Raw genomic sequence first — 19460 nt, 5'->3', positions numbered from 1 at the left:
AGGGTCTTGAAGGTTGCCACAGAAAGGAGGGTACAGGTTTTCCTAAAAATACAGGCAGCACTAACAGAATACTTAACCACCCACACATACCTTTCTTGAGTAGGATAGCCTCTTCTTACCTACGGTGGTAAATAACTCAGGTTATTTTCTAGATTGAACTGTAGATATTATTGGACTGGGTTTTCACAACAAGGCCACTGACCATTCCTCTGCAATTAAGCCAAAGGAGAAATCCAAGATAATATTATGACTGATCATATGAGTTACTACTAGAAAGGTAAGATCATTACAGAAAAAAAAAAAATTAGAAGTCAGGAAGAGAGACTAATTTGGAATTGAAATTGACAAGATTTTTGGATAGTCATTAAAGCAATACTCAACTTAAAGTGGTTTTAAAAAAAGATATCAGATATTAAGCTACAAAAAGACAAAGATTTATTGCAAATTGCTAAATAAAACGTCATTAATATTGCATACTGTATGATTCCAACTATATGACATTTTTTGAAAGGCAAAACTATAGACAGTATATCAGTAGTTTCCAAGGATTTCAAAGGAGAAAAGGATGAAGAGGCAGCATACAAAACGTTTTATGAGCTCCATATCAAATTATAATGATGGAAACATACCATGTATGTTTGTACCACTGCATACAATGTGCAACACCAAAAGTGAATCTTAACATCATCTGTGGGCTTTAGTAAATAATGATGTACCAGTACAGATGCTTATAAATTAAAATTTGCATGTAAGATGTTAATAAGAGGCAAAATATATACATATGTGAAAGAGAGGATATATGACATAAAATAATACTACTTTCTGTACTTCCTGCTCTGTTTTTGTGTTAATGCACAACTTCTCTAAAATTGAAGCCTATCTAAAAGTGTATTGGATGCATACCTTAATGAAAATAAAAGAAAATCTGTTCTGCTCATCACTGTCTAGTATTAGCATTCTCACAAAACATGTGATTAATATTAAAAAGTTTTCAGTGAGGAACTCCAAGTATGATTTGTACATGTATTAAATATACATAAAATGTTGAATGGACTGCAACTCATTCTATCATTAAATGAAAAAGATAATCAGTACCACTTGAACAGACTACAGTTCTTTTTGTAGTACACTATGACAGTGACCTAAATATAACTAGATGGAATATTTTCTATTTTGGTTTAATACTATTTGCTTTTTAAATGAAGGCTTCATTTTGCATTTTACAATGCACTATGAAAACTGAACTTCATTCTAGAATTAATTATTTTTAAGTTATTTTGTACTTTGTGTTTAGAGTAAAAATTCAGTGTTAAGAAAATATATTTTATATATATATAAAATATTGTAATGTTATTTCCTCTTCCAGCACTCTGAATGTCAAATGATTACAATGTTAAGAAGTGACATAATAATGCCAGGTTTTACAAAGATGAGTGAATGGCAATAATTCCTCTTATGAAAAACATCATTTATACACATAGAGAGAGCTAGAGTGGGAGAAAGAGTTTTTAAAAAAGATAGAAAGAAATGATGATGGGATTTCCTTCATTTGTGTTTTCCTTTCCCATCAGTGCAAACTACTCTTCACTTCCCTTTAAGGTCTGGACACCGTTTCTCCCTTTGCTGTTAATGTTACTGGGTCAACCTGATGCATCCTGGGATTTCTTAGCAGGCGCTATCATCCCTGGGCATCCAATTTATGTGAAGAATTGTCCATCTGTTGCCTTAACTCCAGGCCACATGACCAGCCCATCTGTGCTAGCTCATATAGTGGGCTGCTTCATGCGCGTGTGCCTGCATGTGTGCATGTGTGCGTGCGTGCGTGTGCATGTGTGCGTGCGTGCGTGTGCGTGTACGTGTGTGTGTGTATGTGTGTGTGTGTGTGGTGGAATGTGTCCCCTCACCAGCACCGATGGAGGCTCTGTTTCTTCTCTGCCTTATTGATTTTGAGCTATCTGCACCTTCCTCCCCCTTTTTAAAAGGTTTTTTTAAATCTAAGTAACATTCGCTTAAGACATTATATAGGCTTTTTTTTATAAACATGTACATAAACGTGTATGATATAAATGTGCTGTAGTTGTATACAACATACATTACATATGTACTCACATCTAATAAGATGATACATTATAATTTGACATCTGTATATGCTATATTACATCATCACAAAATCTGATAGTGAACTTAATGTGGTATATACAGATCTACATTGATATGGATATACACTTGAAACCTGTGTAGTATTATAACCTAATATTATTTCATTTAATTTTTATTATTTTAATGAGTAAGCTACAGAGAGAAAGGTACACACACACACAGAGACTAGAGTACTGCTCAGTTCTGATTTATGGTGGTGCTGAGAATTGAACCTGTGATCTCAGAGCTTCAGGAATGAGTCTCTTTGCATAAATAACCATTATGCTATTTCCCCAGCCTTCAATGTTACTTCAATACGTGATGTTTCTACTGAATGAGTATTGCCTTACACCAAAACAGTTAAGTCCAACCATCATAGGTATTGTTATGTCACTACCTCATTGCTGGACTATTATAACTCTAGAGTTGTGCCTCAAACACAGTAGACATCAGTTAATGATGATTGGGAGTTCTTAGAAATCATATATGACAGTAGTTAAGGATCAGCTTGAAAGTCTAGGGAAGGCTCTGGGACCAGTAGCACTGATACTGGAGTGAGACTGTCCCAGAATCTGGTCTATATTTCAGAGGTTGTAAGTTTTCCTTATCAAGGTTTAAAAAGTAGAGGTTTAGGTCAAAACAGACTTTTCCTTGTACTTTTTAGTAGAGGACTTTGTCAATTATTATTTTTAAATCACATATTCATATTTGTCTCTTGTCTTTGACCCTGTCAAATCTACTGGAATTCCTAATGCCCTTGACAGAAATGAAGAGAGCTCTGTGGCCATATCCTAGTGCTCAGTGGTTGGTGAGAAGGTGTGGTGGCTAGGGGGAACACAGAGGATTTTTAGGGCAGTGAAAAACTACTTTGTATGATACTGTAATGGTAGATATACGTCATCAGACATTTGTACAAACCCCCAAAATAGGTAATAACCTGAATGAACCTTAATGTCAACTATAAACAAGGCGCTGGTGATGTGTTTGTGTGGGTTCATTATTATAACAAATGTACCATCTTGTGTGGTGTTGGTAGTGGAGAGACTTCATGTGTGAGTGCAGGGGGATATGGGAAAACTCTATTCATTTCCTTCTATTTTGCTGAGGACCTTAAAGCTGCTCTAAAATAGCTTATTAATTAAAAGCACTTATGAAAGATCCCCCAAACCATCTTTTTCCCCATTCTACCCACCCACAAGCCCCACCTGCAATAGTTGCCTTTGTCATTTCACCACCTGACACTACAGAATGGACAGATGGTTTTCCCTGGAGCAATTTCAAACGATCAAGCACAACTGAACAAGCCTGAAACAAGGTGAAAGGTGTTTTTCTTTCTTTCTTTCTATATACAAAGATACACAAGTTTAAGCTCCTATGACATTTTATGAAGATGCTCTTTCTGAACATGGCTGGTGTGCTGACAAGAGAGCTCAGTATGATGGTAGCTAGTATTCTGGGGCTGGGCTTGGGAAAGAGCATTGAGATGGAACACGGATGGGGCTCCAGGGTCACACTGCTGAAAGACCCAAACCTCACACAAAACCACAGGTGCCTGGGAGCATCCTGGAGATTACAGAGAGTGAAAAGATCCCCTTCCCAAGTCTACTGGCACTTTGCCCCTGGGCAGCCTCCATGAAAGCACCAGGATATTATAATTTCCAGCATATCCTAATGAGCAACCTTTCAGCCTGCAGTGTTTATTGGGTTTGGGGGGGGTGTCTTCTTTCTTTTTAAATTTCTTTATTGGGGAATTAATGTTTTACATTCGACAGTAAATACAATCGTTTGTACATGCATAACATCATAACATTTCCAGTTTTCCACATAACAATACAACCCCCACTAGATCCTCCGTCAACCTTTTTGGACCTGTATTCGGGGGTGGGGTGGGGGTGGGGGTGGTATTCTTTACCCATCCTGATCCTCAACTGGTTTTTATACTTGCTTTCTTGTGGGATCCAGGAAGGCACCTCTGTGACCTAAAGAATGATAGCTATGTAGCATAAGCTCCCTGTTATAGTCACAGTATCTGGGACACTGTGTTTTAATATTAGACTTCTGTGCAAAATGTATAACTGAAGAAAAGATTCCAATATTCAGTAGGAGTTTCAAAAACCACTGAGAGATGCCTCTAAGATCTATCCAACTGAGAGAAGAAGAAAGTCATATTTCTACAAATCCAGTTCATATATAGTTGCAGACCAGCAGATATTATTTGAAATTATTTTTGAAATTCTAGTTGATTCCTTCATAAACCTCTCAGTCTCATTTAATATCTTTTTTAAAAAAACAGGATAAGAGGGGTACAATATATTCAAGACTACTCTGCATGGATTAGTTCATCATAGTTATGCATGTCCATTTCCTACGCAATTTTTTAAAACTTTCACTAAAATTTATTCACTGTAAATTATTTGTTATCTCTTCATTACTTGCTACTTTGTTTGGCTGACATATCTCAACAAACAATACTTATGCTGCTTTAAAATTTTTAAAAAAACACCCTGAAGTGCTTAAGTAAGGTATATAAACATACATTTATTGTAAATGGATAATAATATGGGCAAGCTTTGAAGGAGAATGTCAGAAATATAAACCGAGTTTCCTTGTCAGAAGTAATAATCAGTACTTCTAAGGTACCACACAGAGTGGCACAGCCCTCAGTCCTCTGCACTGTTCTTTTTTTTTAATTTTTTTATATTTCTTTATTTTCCCTTTTGTTGCCCTTGTTGTTTTTACTATTATTGTTGTTATTGATGTCGTTGCTATTGGATAGGACAGAGAGAAATGGAGAGAGGAGGGGAAGACAGAGAGGGGGAGAAAAAGAGAGACACCTGCAGACTTGCTTCACCACCTGTGAATCGATCCCCTGCAGGTGGGGAGCCAAGGGCCTCGAACTGGGATCCTTAAGCAGATCCTTGCACTTCGCTCCATGTGTGCTTAAGCTGCTGCGCTACAGCCCGACTCCCTGCACTGTGTTTAGGGAAGCAGCGCTGCTGATCTATTTCACAGGCCTGTGACAACCAACCATCAGCCCTTGCAAATGCTTGCGGATTTTATAAACTAGCAATTAATATAAGTTACTACCTTATATAAGGTCTGTTGAAAGTATGACGCTACAAAATGTTCTAAAGATAAGATTCTCCTTGCACGTTCAGCAGCGGTTCTGAGTATTTTTTTAAAACAACAACAACAACAATGATACTGGAAAGAACCGCCAAATTGCCTTCCTAGAGAAAAGAATAGATAAAGGGTGGGCAGTGGTGTACCTGGTTAAGTACAAATAGTACTATGCAGAAGGACCTGCCCAAGGACTTGGGTATGAACCCCTATTTCTCACCTGCAGTGGGGGTGCTTCAAGAGTGGTGAGGGAGTGTGGGGCCATGGGGGGGGGGAGAATCTCTGGATGCCTGGGAGTTAAAGGCCTTCTGTCAGTCTCCACAGGGGCTTTTAGCCTCTATGGGTTGAGCAAGAGGGAACCGGCCTAATGGGTCCCAGCCCCGCTATGAGTCTCCTTCCATGCAGGGGCCCAAGTCCCCTCTGTGTTAGCTGGCAGTTTCGCTTCCTCATTCTCCAAACTAGCTTGACCACTTACCCAATGGTTACTGGGAAGACCCTCATCATTTCTCTACCCCCTGCTGTCTTGACCATGTAAGGTATCCCTTAACATTCCTGACCTTATGAGGCTAGGCCATAGCTGCCCTGTTCTTCCCCCTACCTCAACCTATAAAAACTCTTGCTTGTCATACGATCAACGCGCTATTCATAGGCAAATAGCGTCCTGGGGTGACGCTATTTGCTTGGCTTCCTCTCTTGCCACAGGGATAGACCCCCAACTCTTACTCACCCCTGCTGCCCTTGGTTCGGCCCCTTCAGCCTCCTCCTCTGGTGCACAACAGAGTGGGTCAGCTGACTAGGTCAGATTGAGAAGCAGGGTCCTCATCAGGACCCTGACAAGGCAGGTCTGCAGATGTCTATTTTTCTTTCTCTCTCTACCCCTCCCCTCTCAATTTCTCTCTGTCCTATCAAATCAAACAGAAAAAAAATGAATAAATAAAGGGACAAATGGTCTGAGGAACAGTGAATTCATAGTGCTGGCACCAACCCCCAGCGATAGAGGAGAAAAAAAAAAAAAGAATGGATATAAACAAGGGAGGGGAGCCAGAAGAGCAAATGATTTAAAAGCAGTGACAGCTATCAATAAAAGGGCTCCAGACCTGTTTGGGGCAAATTGTCCTGAACTCCTCACAGAGGCCACTAGTTTACACTTTCAGGCAATGGGTATATTTTCTGGACTTGCAACTTACTGTCTCCTGTGTGATTAAAAAGATATCAGCTTCCAACAATAGGTGAGTGGCTAAGAAAGTTGTGGTATATATACACAATGGAACACTACTTAGCTATCAAGAATAATGAAGTCATCTTCTTCACCTCAGCTTGGATGGAGTTGAAGAAACTGTGCTATGTGAAATAAAGTGGAAAGAGAAAAATGAACATGGGATGATCTCACTCATGGGTATAACTTAAGAAACAAGAAGAGGAAGGGGAAACACAAAGTAAAATTTGGGCCAGTGTATTGCACCAAATCAAAGAACTCTGGGGAAGGAGGCAGAGAAAGGGTTGGGGTGGCGGGGGGGGGAGGGAAAGGCTTTCAAGTTCTGGTACACGATTATGTGCCTAATTTGGGAGTGAGAGTATTTTGGAAACACCTATCTTGGTAAAATGAGAAAAATGTATCCATGTGCCAACGACTGTAATGTAAACTGTAAACCATTAACCTCCCAATATAAAATAAAGAAAAAAATAAGCATTTTCCTTATAACTGTTAGAAAGTTCAAGGTCAATTTGTTGTCTAAAATAAGAAGAAAACTGTGATGAAATCATAGCAAGAACTTCACAGAATTCTTGCATTTTGAGGATACATCAATAACTTGGTAATTTACCTTGACTGACATTGAAATGAGTACAATAAGACTTACTATGCACTAAAAAGAGATTTAATGCAGTCTGTGAAGAATTTAGAGAGTTTTACATTGCTTGATAAAAACTGCTAATAAAAGAATTCATCACTACTTTGAAGAATGGAATCATTAATCTCATGTAAGATACAAAGACATGTACATCCACCCAAACACTTCAGAAATTAAACTAAACTAAAAAAGAAAAAAAAAAAAAAAACACTGGGTTGCTTTATATGAGTGAGGAAATTATTCAATGCTTAGTTGAAGTTCTCAAGTACCAAGGAAATAAAGGCATGCCCTTGGAAGAGGGGAGTGGATATAACCTATGAAGAAAAGGAAGAAGAAGAGAAATAGGAGCCTAGAAATAGCTTTAACTGATTAAGTCTCATACCATTTCATGAATGAAGCCATAGATGTGACCTTCACCAACACATAGTAGCATCCCAACAGACAGAAACAAAAAAGAAGTCCATGGATAGAAGAGTGGTGCTTTGATAGATAGCGTCTCTCTCTTTCTGTAAACTGAATGGAAAATTTGAGGTGGCGAGGACATCTACCTGTGCCTTGCTGTTATGAATGCACAAGCTCCTAGATTTATTTCCTGGTACCACACTAAATAAAAAAGTGGAACATGATGGCAGAGGAGGATCTAGTGGGGGTTGTATTACTATGTAGAAAACTGGTAAATGTTATGCATGTATAAACTATTGTATTTTACTGTCAAATGTAAGTCATTAATTCCCTAATAAAGAAATTTTTTTTTAAAAAGTGGGACTCAAATGCTGGGGCATGTACAGATCAGTGAAGAAAGCTTAGAACTTGCCCAGCAATATTTTAGGGCCTATCATCTTTATCTTTTATGCGTTCAAGAGCCAGAGTGCTAGGAAGAATATCCTTCATTTTCTAGAATACTTTCAATTCAAAATAACTTTATTTTCAAATAAGAATCTCACCATAATTCTATTGGTCTCATAATTCTAGGAGAAAGGCACTGTACTTTCCAAGAGAAGAAACTGAGTTCAGGATTGCTGGGAAGTTGTGCAGATGCAGTCACATCTGCCATGTTGTCCCCTCAGGCTACTGCTAGTTCCTGCAAGAGTTGGGACATTCTCAGAGTGCCTGTTCAGCCATGTTGTGCCCTCAGGACATTGTCTATTTCCCCACGATATTTGGAGTGCTTTGGTTACTCCTCCCCCCTCCCATTCTCATGAAAGTTATTATCCTATCCTGGAGTGCCATGGTTACTTCTCCCCCTTCCCATTATCGCGAAAGCTACTCCTATAAAAGCCCTTCTCCTTCCGCACCTCTCTCTCTTGCCTGCACTTCACTTCAGTGTTTAGACGCAGGAAAGGTTACTGCGTGAGGCGGCCATTTTCGCTACCTCCACGTGACCCAACCTGCTTCTCTCTCACCCAACTCTGAGGTGCCAGCGCAAATAAAGATTTGTGTTTCCTCTTCGCTCCGGACCTCCTCTCTCTCTTCCCCGCGGCGCAGAACGACACAGGGTGTGCAATGCCCTGGCATCATCACCACTGGAAAGTGACATGAGGATGTGATGCCCTGCTAAACTCCTCCCAGACCCAAGCTTATGCTTGAAATGTCTAAGAAGTGTGTTACCTGAAAAGCCACCAGGGCATTCTGTTGATAAAGGAAGTGTCTTGGTCCCAGATTTTCTATCATGATTGTGTAAACCTCACTTAGGAGGAAAAGTTGTATGCTCTCTTTTCAGGCTTCTGGATTCAGTGCCTCTTGGCTGTGCAGATTTCTAAAAGCCTTTGAATAAGCTAATAGACATGGAATTGTTCTGAACATCTGTACAACCAAATACGAAGAGATATTACTCAGTAAATGAGCATCCTGGGTTTTCTTGCCAGAAATGCGGTTATTTTGTATATTAGGCTAATGCACTGAAATTAACCCAGAATGCTTATCCATTGCAGAATGTCTTTTCATATTTTCATCTGTATAGTCATTATTATAAAATGCAGGAATAATTCTCTATCAGGGCATTCAGGAATCTGAATAGCTCAATTACTTCTAAAATCAATGTAGTAGAGCAACAGCAGGCCAGTTAATCAGTTGGTTTGCATAACAAATACTCGGGAGAATCTGCATGTCTATGTGTGTGCACACATGTGTATATGTGTGTATAAAGATAGAGCCAGGGTCAGGACAACTCTTCAAATAAATTTGAAAGACTGAGCTCTCATCTGGCTAATGGGAAAGAATTCTCAGAGCTAGGAGACCCACTGGCATGGAAGCAGGACAAACTATAATCTATCGCTCTGGTTCTATGGCTTGTAAGCACTCATCTGTGTATCTATACAATGCTGTGGAAGTTCTGATGTCATCAGATCAGAGATCAGAAAAGGAGGGTAGGAAAGGAATGGAACTGGCTCTCTGGATTCTGAGAGTCCCTTCCTGAGTGCAGCCCCTGTAATTCTGGTACCTGCCCCATGACACCAAAATGGTACTTCAAGCTCAAGTATGTTGCTGTTTGAGGGAAGTTTGGCACTCAATCCAGACAGACCCTTAGGTTCCTTTTTGTGAATGAATGAGTGAATGAATGAATGAGTGAATGAATGCCAAATAAATGAATAACTTTAAAAAAGACTTCTGATGGTGACCAAAGTCTCATAAATTTAATTTACAACATGAGAACAATCTTGAAATTAATAAAATTAATACAAATATTAAAGCACAGACTAGAACTCCTCCACCATAAAACCTCAACAAGTATTATAAATCTTAATAGCACCTAGATTTTTCTTTCTTGCAAATCAGACCCTTCCAAGAGCTGACTGTTTATAAGGCTTTGAGCATACAAAGCTTTACCCAGAAATCTCCACCAGTATAGCCTACTTTTTGTGCCCCTCATCCTCTTCTAAGTTAAAAGACTTTAATGGTCTGGGGAGATAGCATAGTGGTTATACAGAAAGACCATGCCTGAGGCTTGAAGGTCTGAAGTTCAATTTCTGGCACTACTATAAGGCAGAGCTGAGAAGTTGAGCAGTTCACTGGTTGTTTTTTTTTTTTTTTAAAAAAAAAAAGGATAAAAAAGACCCTCTTTAATTAGTTGGTTACCACAATTACTCTAGCTAGGGGACCTTGTTTTTTCTCTTTACCTGATATTCCTGGAGACCTCAAGGCTTTACCAGTTCTGTGTCACAGGGACCTATCACAGCTCTCTCTCTGCCTTTTTATATTTCCCTTTCATGATCAGAACAACAACAACAACAAAAAAAGCCTGGGGGAAAGAAATCATCTTTTCCCTCTGTGTCTGGGTGAGACCCTGTAACTATCTCTTTCCAATCAGGAGAGTGGGTTGCCATGACAACCATGCTTCCCCATGCCACTGTTAACTGAGCAGGTAGTGTTCACATCAAATGGAGAATTCTTTACCAACCTCTGGTGTCTGTGCTTCAACAGTGCTACAGGTCCCTAATACACCAACTGTGTGTATGTGAACTGTATCTTAAAATGGGTTTTGTCCTTTTTCCTTCTAAATAGCAGATAGATTTCTAAAAAAAAAAAAAAAAAAAAAATGCCTAGCATTTTCCTTACAGTAACAACTAAAGTGCATACCAATGTGTTTAAAAGTACAGTAGAAAGTTAGGTATGAAAGAAAAAGTGCAACTTGACCAGAGGGACTTTGGGAGAAAACTCAGCAGTGGACCATAAGCTTCCTATGCACAAGATCCTTGGTTGGAACTAGGCACCACCAAGGACAAAAAAAAAACAAAAAAGGTGGACAGCTGACAAAATAGCTCACAGGTAAGACACATATCTTGGTTTGAACCCCAGCACCATACAGGAGTGCCATGGCACTAAGGAAAGCTATGGTAAATGAATGTTTTTCTTATTATCTCTCCCTCTGTCTGTCTATCTGAATGAAAAAGTCAACCCAGGAGTGCTGTACTTTTGCATGTTGGAGGGCTGATTCTGATAAAACAAAAGCCAAAAAACTGAGCAGAGATGCATGAATGGTGAAGTGGTACTGTTTGCATTCTCTCCCTCCCCATGAAATAATAAATTTAGGGGAGGCAGTTTAGTGGTATCCTCCAAGAAGAAGGCTGTGAGTTCATTTTCCAACATCATAAAAAATAAAAAAAAGCTAGGAGCTATCTCAGTGTCTGAACACAGAATTTGCACATATGGAGTCCCAAATTTGATACATGGCTCTGCATATACAAAGCTGAGCTGTGTTCTGGTCTCCTCTTACACCACGGCACCACCCCCCAAAATAAATCTTTTAGAAAGTTTAATGTTCACTTTTTTAAAAAAGCAACCAAGAAATTTAACTTTAAATCACAGAAACTGGAACTCTTCACTGTCAGTCTGGCAGATTAGATGGGGAAAAAGCAAAGACACAAAAAGTGCTTATGGCAGGACACATAGTAGGAGTGCAACAGAGGGCAATTATGTTATCATTCTGAAGATCTAGAGCTGGGTAGAAAGGAGTCTGGGCAAAGGTGTAATCACAGTATTCTAATTGACTGCTACCATTTTGCTGGGAGAGGATGATAGTATAACCAGGAGATTTTCTTAGCAACCTTTTCTTTAAGGCTATTAAGCCAGGTCTGCAATTACAGGAAGGAATCTATTCATTTCCATTCCGAAGACTTAAGAGGATACACCTGGGCAATCTCCAGGGTTCATTTGAATCTATTTATAGTTCTGCATAAGCATTTTTTAATTTTGAAATAGAAGCAAAGAAAAAAAACATGAATTAACCATTAAAGTATTTGTTCAATATTCTATGTTCGCAACATCACTGAGAATGTTTCAGTTTTTCTCTAGAGGTAAGAAAACAAGAGTATGTATGTTTTTATGAAATTTTCATTGTTTCACAACTCAAAAATCTGTATTGCACTGTGTGCTCTCAACCAGGTGCACCACCACCAGCCTTGAGAATCTGCATTATAGCAAACAAATCAAAATTCCCATTATTTCACAAATTCTTAATGCATCTCCCATCTTCACTCACAGTGTCTGCCCTCAGAGAGTTAAGTGGGCCCCATACAAATAACCCCCAAAACAAACCTTTATCTTTAAATGTTTACACATTTTTAAAATGTGTGTTTTTTTAACTGTTTTACTTTAGACAGAGACAGAGAGAGTGAAAAAAAAAACATAGCACTGAAGTTTCCTTCAATGCAGTGGGAGCACAGTTTGAACTTGAATTGTACACAGGGAAAAAAAAAATGGGGGGGTCACAATTCAAGTGAGCTATTTTTTGCCAGCCCTGCTCGCTTTTAATATTGTACTTCTGTTAATGGTAGAGTATCGGCCTAGATATATCCTACTCACTAAGAACTCTAAAGATGATGAATAAAAATATGTTTTGTAATATGGAAGTTCCTCAAAACACTAGAAATAGAAGTAACATATGATCAGACAACTCTCTTTCTGGATATGCACCCAAGGAAAATGAAGACACCTAAAAGCAATATCTACATTCCCACAGTCATTACAGCATTACTCACATGTTCAAGAAAGGAAAACTAGCTAGGAGAACATCAAGAGATAAGTAGAGAGAGAAACTGTAGTATATATATTTACATGCAATTAACTACTCTTATTCAGCCTGAAGAATGAAAGAGGTCTTGCTATATCTAGACACAGTTAAACAATCTCTTCCTTATAGTTTAATAATATCTTCACTGTACCAGGGTTTTTAATGTTTTATCTTTAAGAAGACAAGTCTGGTGTGTACTATGTTTGTCCCAAGTGGCAACTGTAATAGTTTCTTCACACTTCCCTGTACACCTGCCTTTGGGAAGGCCCTTATATACTGGCAATGTGTTAGACCACGTGATTTATTCTAGTCAATAGGGTAGTAGCAAATATGATAAAAATAGACAAGAGAAGTGCTTAGCAGAAAAGGCTTGTCCTTTCTTGTTGTTCCTGGATCTGTACATTCACCACCATGTGAATTTGTCCAGGTTCCATTACCCCAAGAAACAATAAGCACTAACAGTCAGTACCAGATGAGCCAAGCCAATCTAGACCAATTATCCTACAAAGAAGCAATATGGTTGTAGGAGTCACAGAGATTAGCAGAAGAACCACCAAGCTGAGTCCAACTAAGATTGCTGAACCATGAACTCATCAGTTGGGGTCCTGGCAGTGGCACACCTTGTTGAGAGCACGTTACCATGTACAAGGACCCAGGTTCTAACCCCAAGCCCCCACCTGCAGAAAGGAAGCTTCACAAGCAGAGAAGCAGTAAAAAATAAAAAATAAAAAAAAAAAACACCTCGTAAGTTAATAAATAATTGTTTTCATGATTCAGTTTCAGGATGAGTGCCCTGCAGCAAAAGCTGACTGACATATTCCATAGGATGTTTATTATCTTATGAAAAGATAAAGTGAGACGACAACTAGACTATCTAGCAATGGAAAAGAAAAGACAATGGAAACACAAAAAGTTGAATTTCTATATTAAATATCCAGCCACTTGCAAGCAGGGACAAGTCCTGTTTTGTTCCTCTGAGTAATATCACACAGCAAAGTCTTCCTACCTGAGCAGACCTCCTTGTAAGTAGGGTTGGAAGTGTAGCCTCCAGCAAAACCAACTTGTGTTGAATATACTCCATTCAGGGTCCAGAACTTCCTTTCAGCTCCCCAGAAACAGCCCATTCCTACAAGAAATATAAACATACTTAGAAGTCCTTAGTCATAAACAAGGTGCTTAATTGACTATCAGGATTCCAGCTATATTTGAAAAAAAAAAAAGGTGTTTCTCTATAGTAACTACAAATGCTGGAGAGGTTGTGGGGACAAAAGAACCCTTTTGCACTGCTAGTGGGCATGTAAATTGGTCCAATCCCTGTGGACAGCAGTCTGAAGAATTCTCAGAAGGCTAGAAGTGGACCTACCCTATGACCCTGCAATTCCTCTCCTGGGGATATGTCCTAAGGAACCCAACACACCCATCCAAAAAGATCTGTGTATACCTATGTTTTTAGCAGCACAATTTGTAATAGCCAAAACTTGGAAGCAACCCAGGTGTCCCTGGGTAAGCTGTGGTATATATACACAATAGAATACTACTCAGCTATTAAAATGGTGAAGTCACCTTCTTCACCCTATCTTGGATGGAGCTTAAAGGAATCATGTTTAATGAAATAAGCCAGAAAGAGAAGGATGAATATGGGAGGATCCCACTCATATACAGAAGTTAAAAATAAGAACAGAAAAGGAGGGAGTCAGGTGGTAGCACAGTGGGTTAAGCGCACATGGTGAGAAGCACAAGGACCAGAGTAAGGACCCAGGTTCGAGCTTCCCACCTGCAGGGGAGTCACTTCACAAGTGGTGAAGCAGGTCTGCAGGTGTCTTGTCTTTCTCTCCCCCTTTGTGTTTTCCCCTCCTCTCCCCAATTTCTCTCTGTCCTATCCAACAATGATGACAACAACAACAGCAATAATAACTACAATAAAAAAGGGCAAGCAAAAGAAAAATAAATAAATAAATATAAGAACAGAAAAGGAAAAACATAAAGCAGAACTTGAACTGGAGTTGGTATATTTCACCAAGTAAAAGACTTTGGTGTGGGGGGAATGTTTGGGTCTTGGAACATGATAGCAGGAGAACCTAGAGAGGACTGAATTGTTATGTGAAAAATCGAGAGATGTTCCAAATGTACAAACTAATATATTTTGTTGTCAACTATAAACCAATAGCCCTCCACCCCAATAAAGAAAAAAAAATCTTGTATTAGGAATTAGAGAGAAAGGAAGAAAGGAAGGAAGAAAGGAAAGAAGGAAGGAAGGGAAAAAGAAAAAGAAAGGAAGATGAAAGAAAGAAAAGAAAGAAAGAGAAAGAAAAAGAAAGAAAGAAAGAAAGAAAGAAAGAAAGAAAGAAAGAAAGAAAGAAAGAAAGAAAGAAAGGAAGGAGTCGGGCTGTAGCGCAGCGGGTTAAGCGCAGGTGGCGCAAAGCACAAGGACCGGCATAAGGATCCCGGTTCGAACCCCGGCTCCCCACCTGCAGGGGAGTCGCTTCACAGGCGGTGAAGCAGGTCTGCAGGTGTCTATCTTTCTCTCCTCCTCTCTGTCTTCCCCTCCTCTCTCCATTTCTCTCTGTCCTATCCAACAACGACGACAATAATAACTACAACAATAAAACAAGGGCAACAAAAGGGAATAAATAAATTAAATAAATATTTTTAAAAAATTAAAAAAGAAAGAAAGAAAGAAAGAAAGAAAGAAAGAAAGAGAGAAAGAGAGAAAGAGAGAAAGAGAGAAAGAAAGGGGAAAAAAGTAGAAAACTAGGACTGGATTTGCTACATTGCACCAAAGTAAAAGACTCTGGGCATCATGCTAGCATCTAGCATCTGGTGGCTGAAAAGAGAGTTAACATACAAAGCCAAACAAATTGTTAAAAAATCATGGACCTAAAGGCTGGAATAGTGCAGATGAAGAGTTGTAGCATCCTCCATTTTGTAGATAGCTAGTAGGCATATTTTAGTTACATTCCAAAGGGCCTGTGGCTATACTAGTTTTTTTTTCTTTTTCTTTTTTCCCCTGAGCCTTAAATCTGATATGCATGTGGATCCAAGTTATTGTCTGGGGAGATGATGACATGGTTGGAAAAAGGACCAGAAAGCTGGATCAGGGAAAAGAGTAGCTCCCTAATATGGGGAAGGGGTATAAATATTGTTGACTGTAAACCCCATCGATTTGATGTGATCTAAGGCCCATATTCAGCTTAGGCGCCTATGTGACCTCTGCATCCCTCTAGATCTGAACTTACATTCTGTGTTCATGAGTAGGAACATTCCAAGCTATATCAATATCAGGACCCATCATCCTCAGGTGTAGCATAGAGTATTTTGTCCATCTTCCCTTCGGAGAATGGGACATTTCCTACCATTGTTGATCCATGTTGAGGGCAAAGTCCTATGGGGGCCCACAAAGGGGTCTACTGTGTTGTTCCTGACAGGGATGACTGGTAACAATAGAGAGAGGGATTTATTCGAGGTCTAGGTCCATCATGTTTAATCACCAGGTGCCAGATGCTAGGACAGACAACTCCACCAATGTGTCCTGGAGCTCCACTTCTCCAGAGCCCCACCCTACTAGGGAAAGAGAGAGACAGGCTGGGAGTATGGATCGCCCTGCCAATGCCCATGTTCAGCAGGGAAGCAATTACAGAAGCCAGACCTTCCACCTTCTGCATCCCACAATGACCTTGGGTCCATACTCCCAGAGGGATAAAGAATAGGAAAGCTGTCAGGGGAGGGGATGGGATACAGAGTTCTGGTGGTGGGAATTGTGTGGAGTTGTAGCCCTCTTATCCTATGGTTTTGTCAATGTTTCCTTTTTATAAATAAAATAAAATAAATAAAAAAGAATCATCTGGTCCTGTCAGTATTTAAGATTTAGTTATTAGTAGATAGACATTAAATGACATCAATCATGTTGAGGTCATGGTTAGTATGGTAAAACCTTGGAATTTTCAAAGTAAAGCAAGCTCTCAAGTAACTTGGTTATTATAATAATTATTGTGTTCATAAACTTTAAGACATCAAGGAACCTCTCTCTCTCTCTCTCTCTCTCTCTCTCCCCCTCCCTCCCTCCCTCCCTCTCTCTACCTCTCACTCCAGGGTTATCACTGTGGCTTGGTGTCTGCACTAGGAATCTACTGCTCCTGGCAGCAGTATTTTTTCCATTGTTGTTAGTGTTGCTATTGCCATTATTATTGTTATTGCTGTTGGATAGGACAGAGAGAAATTGAGAGAGGAAGGGAGACAAAGATAGACACCTGCAGACCTGCTTCACTGCTTCTGAAGCAACCCCTCTGCAGGTGGGAAGCCAGGGCCTCAAACTGGGATCCTTGTGCTGGTCCTTTGCACTATGTATGCTTACGCCGAAGCACTACTTCCCCTTGCCACCCCCCCCCCCATTCTCTTTAAAATCCTTATTTCTCCCAATCCTATAACTGCTGGGACTTTGATTTTACTTCTTGATGGCTCTCCTCTTGATCCCTTACACTCTTATACTGCCTCTGCTGACCTCAACTAAGTCAGTGCAACCAGTGCCACCATGCCATGTTATGCTGCCACTACCTTTTTGCTTTAGGTTGTATCCAGAGAGAGAGAGACAATGCCAAGCCTGAGATATCAGCCTTTCAGCTCAAATAATATGGTGACACCTTTCCTAACACATGGGACTACTTAGTTCCATTTCAAATGCACTCTCTAACAAAGTTACAGACCCTAGATATAGTCTAGGGGGTAGGAAACTCAGTAAATGTATACACATTCCCTTAAGTTAGGGGCAACTATATCCCTTAAAGTAAAAGTGTATAATAGTCCAGTGTGATTAGACTTAGTCCTAATAAGCTCAGCAAGTATATATAAAAGCCTAAAGAAGACACCATAAATTGTCTAATCAAATATTTACTACTTAGGCCTAGACACCCTCCTCCCATATCCCCTACTTCACTTCCCTCAGTCACTTTATCTACTCAATTAACTACACAAAGGAAAGTAAGAGATATCTTCTAATCTCTTCTGACAGCATCAGAATTATTGTCACCCCTTGATAATCTTTAGAAGAGACATTGCATACAGCTGACCAAGAGCTATACTGGCAAATATATATATCAGCTACATTTTAGACAACCTTTACTAGAATCATCAAACAAGCAGATGCAGTAAAACTTAAGGTTAACTTAGATCCCCCACTAAAATCCTAGGTATATTTCCTCCCTAACCTGAGCCTAGACCTCATAAACCTAATAGTGGTTTGGATACAACAAATGACATTTAATGATTTAACAATTGGGAAAAAGTCTAAGCTCATCAGATAAAGAAAGGACAACAAAAGCTGGATAAGGACAGAGACTGGCTTACTTAATGATGGCCTTCTTGGTCAATACCATGCCACCCTATCATATGGGGCCCTAGTCAGGGAATCCTTAAATTCCCACATAGATATGATGGGCCTAGACCTCTAATAGGTCCTTCTTTCCACTATCACCGGTCACTTCCATCAGAAAAGTCATCATAGGGGCCTGGTCGGTAGTGTAGCGGGTTAAGTGCACTTGGCAAGAAACACAAGGACTGGCCTAAGGATGCCAGTTCAAGCCCCTAGCTCCCCACCTGCAGGGGGTTCACTTCACAAGTGGTGAAGCAGGCCTGCAGGTGTCTATCTTTCTCTCCCCCTCTCTGTCTTCCTCTCCTCTCTCAATTTCTCTCTGTCCTATCCAACAAAAACAACAGCAATGACAACAATAACAGCAACAGCAATGACAACAATAACAACAAGGGCAATAAAATGGGAAAAATAACCTCTAGGAGCAGTGGATTTGTAATGAGGCACAGAGCCCCAGTGATAACCCTGGAGGGGGGAAAAAACACTAAAAAAGGAGAAGTCATTATAAGCCTTTTTGTGGGTTTCTCCAGGATTTTGCCCTCACAATGGCAGGGCATGCCCCACTCTCCAAAGGTTCCCCTATCATGCCAACCAAGGAAGACTGGTTCTAAAATGAATGCCTAGAATGTTCCCAGCTGTGACCATGTACTGCAGGCTCAGACTCACAGGGATTCATAGGTTTCACAGGCTCCTGCACTAAATATGAAGATATATACGCACTGGGTCAGGTTGATGCGGCAAACAGTTAACTGTATTCATATACTTAAGTTTGAGAGCAACTCTATGCCTTAATCCAGCTTCCTAACCCTATTCTCAACTCTGCCAACATCTTCCCAGACATTATTTTTGAGTCCACCTGCATGTTACCTATCAAACTCAAGCAAAAACTATGAAAGTCATGGGCCCCTAAGAACATACCTAAAATAGATTTCTCAGCTTCTTTCCACCCTAGATCCCTATTCTCATCTGTTCTACTTTGGGGTCCCTTTCTATTGTCCTGATTTATATCTTACTACCTTTCAGCCACTAAGTTGGAGATGTTACTATGATTCCATCCTGACTCTCCTAGAAAGTTGATCTCACCAATGTGACCTAGGACTTCACCTCTCCTGAGCCCTACCCCAATAGTGAAAGACAGACAGGATGGGGTATGGATCAACCTTCCAACACCCATGTCCAATGGAGATGCAATTACAGAGGCCAGAACACCCACCTTTTTCACCCCATAAGAATCTTGGTCCAGGGACTAGGTGATTGTGCACCTAGTTGAGCACACATGTTACAATGCACAAGGACCTGGGTTCCAGCCCCCAGTCTCCACCTGCAGGGGGAAAGCTTTGCAAGTGTTGAAGCAGGGTTGAAGGTGTCTGTCTTCCGCTCTATTTCCCCCTCCTCTTTTGATGTCTGTCTGTCTCTATCCAATAAATAAATAAAGATAATAAATTTAAAAACTTTTTGGTCCATACTCCCAGAGGGGGAG

At 39.9% G+C, this 19460-nt stretch overlaps 1 protein-coding gene across 1 annotated transcript in view; it reads right to left on the bottom strand.

Moving 5' to 3' along the window:
- The window catches only part of MSRA (methionine sulfoxide reductase A), a 365587-nt gene that overhangs the window by 148415 nt on the left and 197712 nt on the right, over nucleotides 1-19460 (bottom strand). Inside the window, exon 3 of the mRNA XM_007517236.3 lies at nucleotides 13625-13744. Within this exon, the coding sequence (XP_007517298.1) occupies nucleotides 13625-13744 (120 nt within the window). The remainder of the gene's footprint in view (nucleotides 1-13624; nucleotides 13745-19460) is intronic.

The sequence above is a fragment of the Erinaceus europaeus genome, chromosome 2, assembly GCF_950295315.1.
Source record: "Erinaceus europaeus chromosome 2, mEriEur2.1, whole genome shotgun sequence".
Lineage (NCBI taxonomy): Eukaryota > Metazoa > Chordata > Mammalia > Eulipotyphla > Erinaceidae > Erinaceus > Erinaceus europaeus.
The sequence above is the reverse complement of the archived record's forward strand: the minus strand, read 5'-3'. Positions and strand labels throughout refer to the sequence as shown.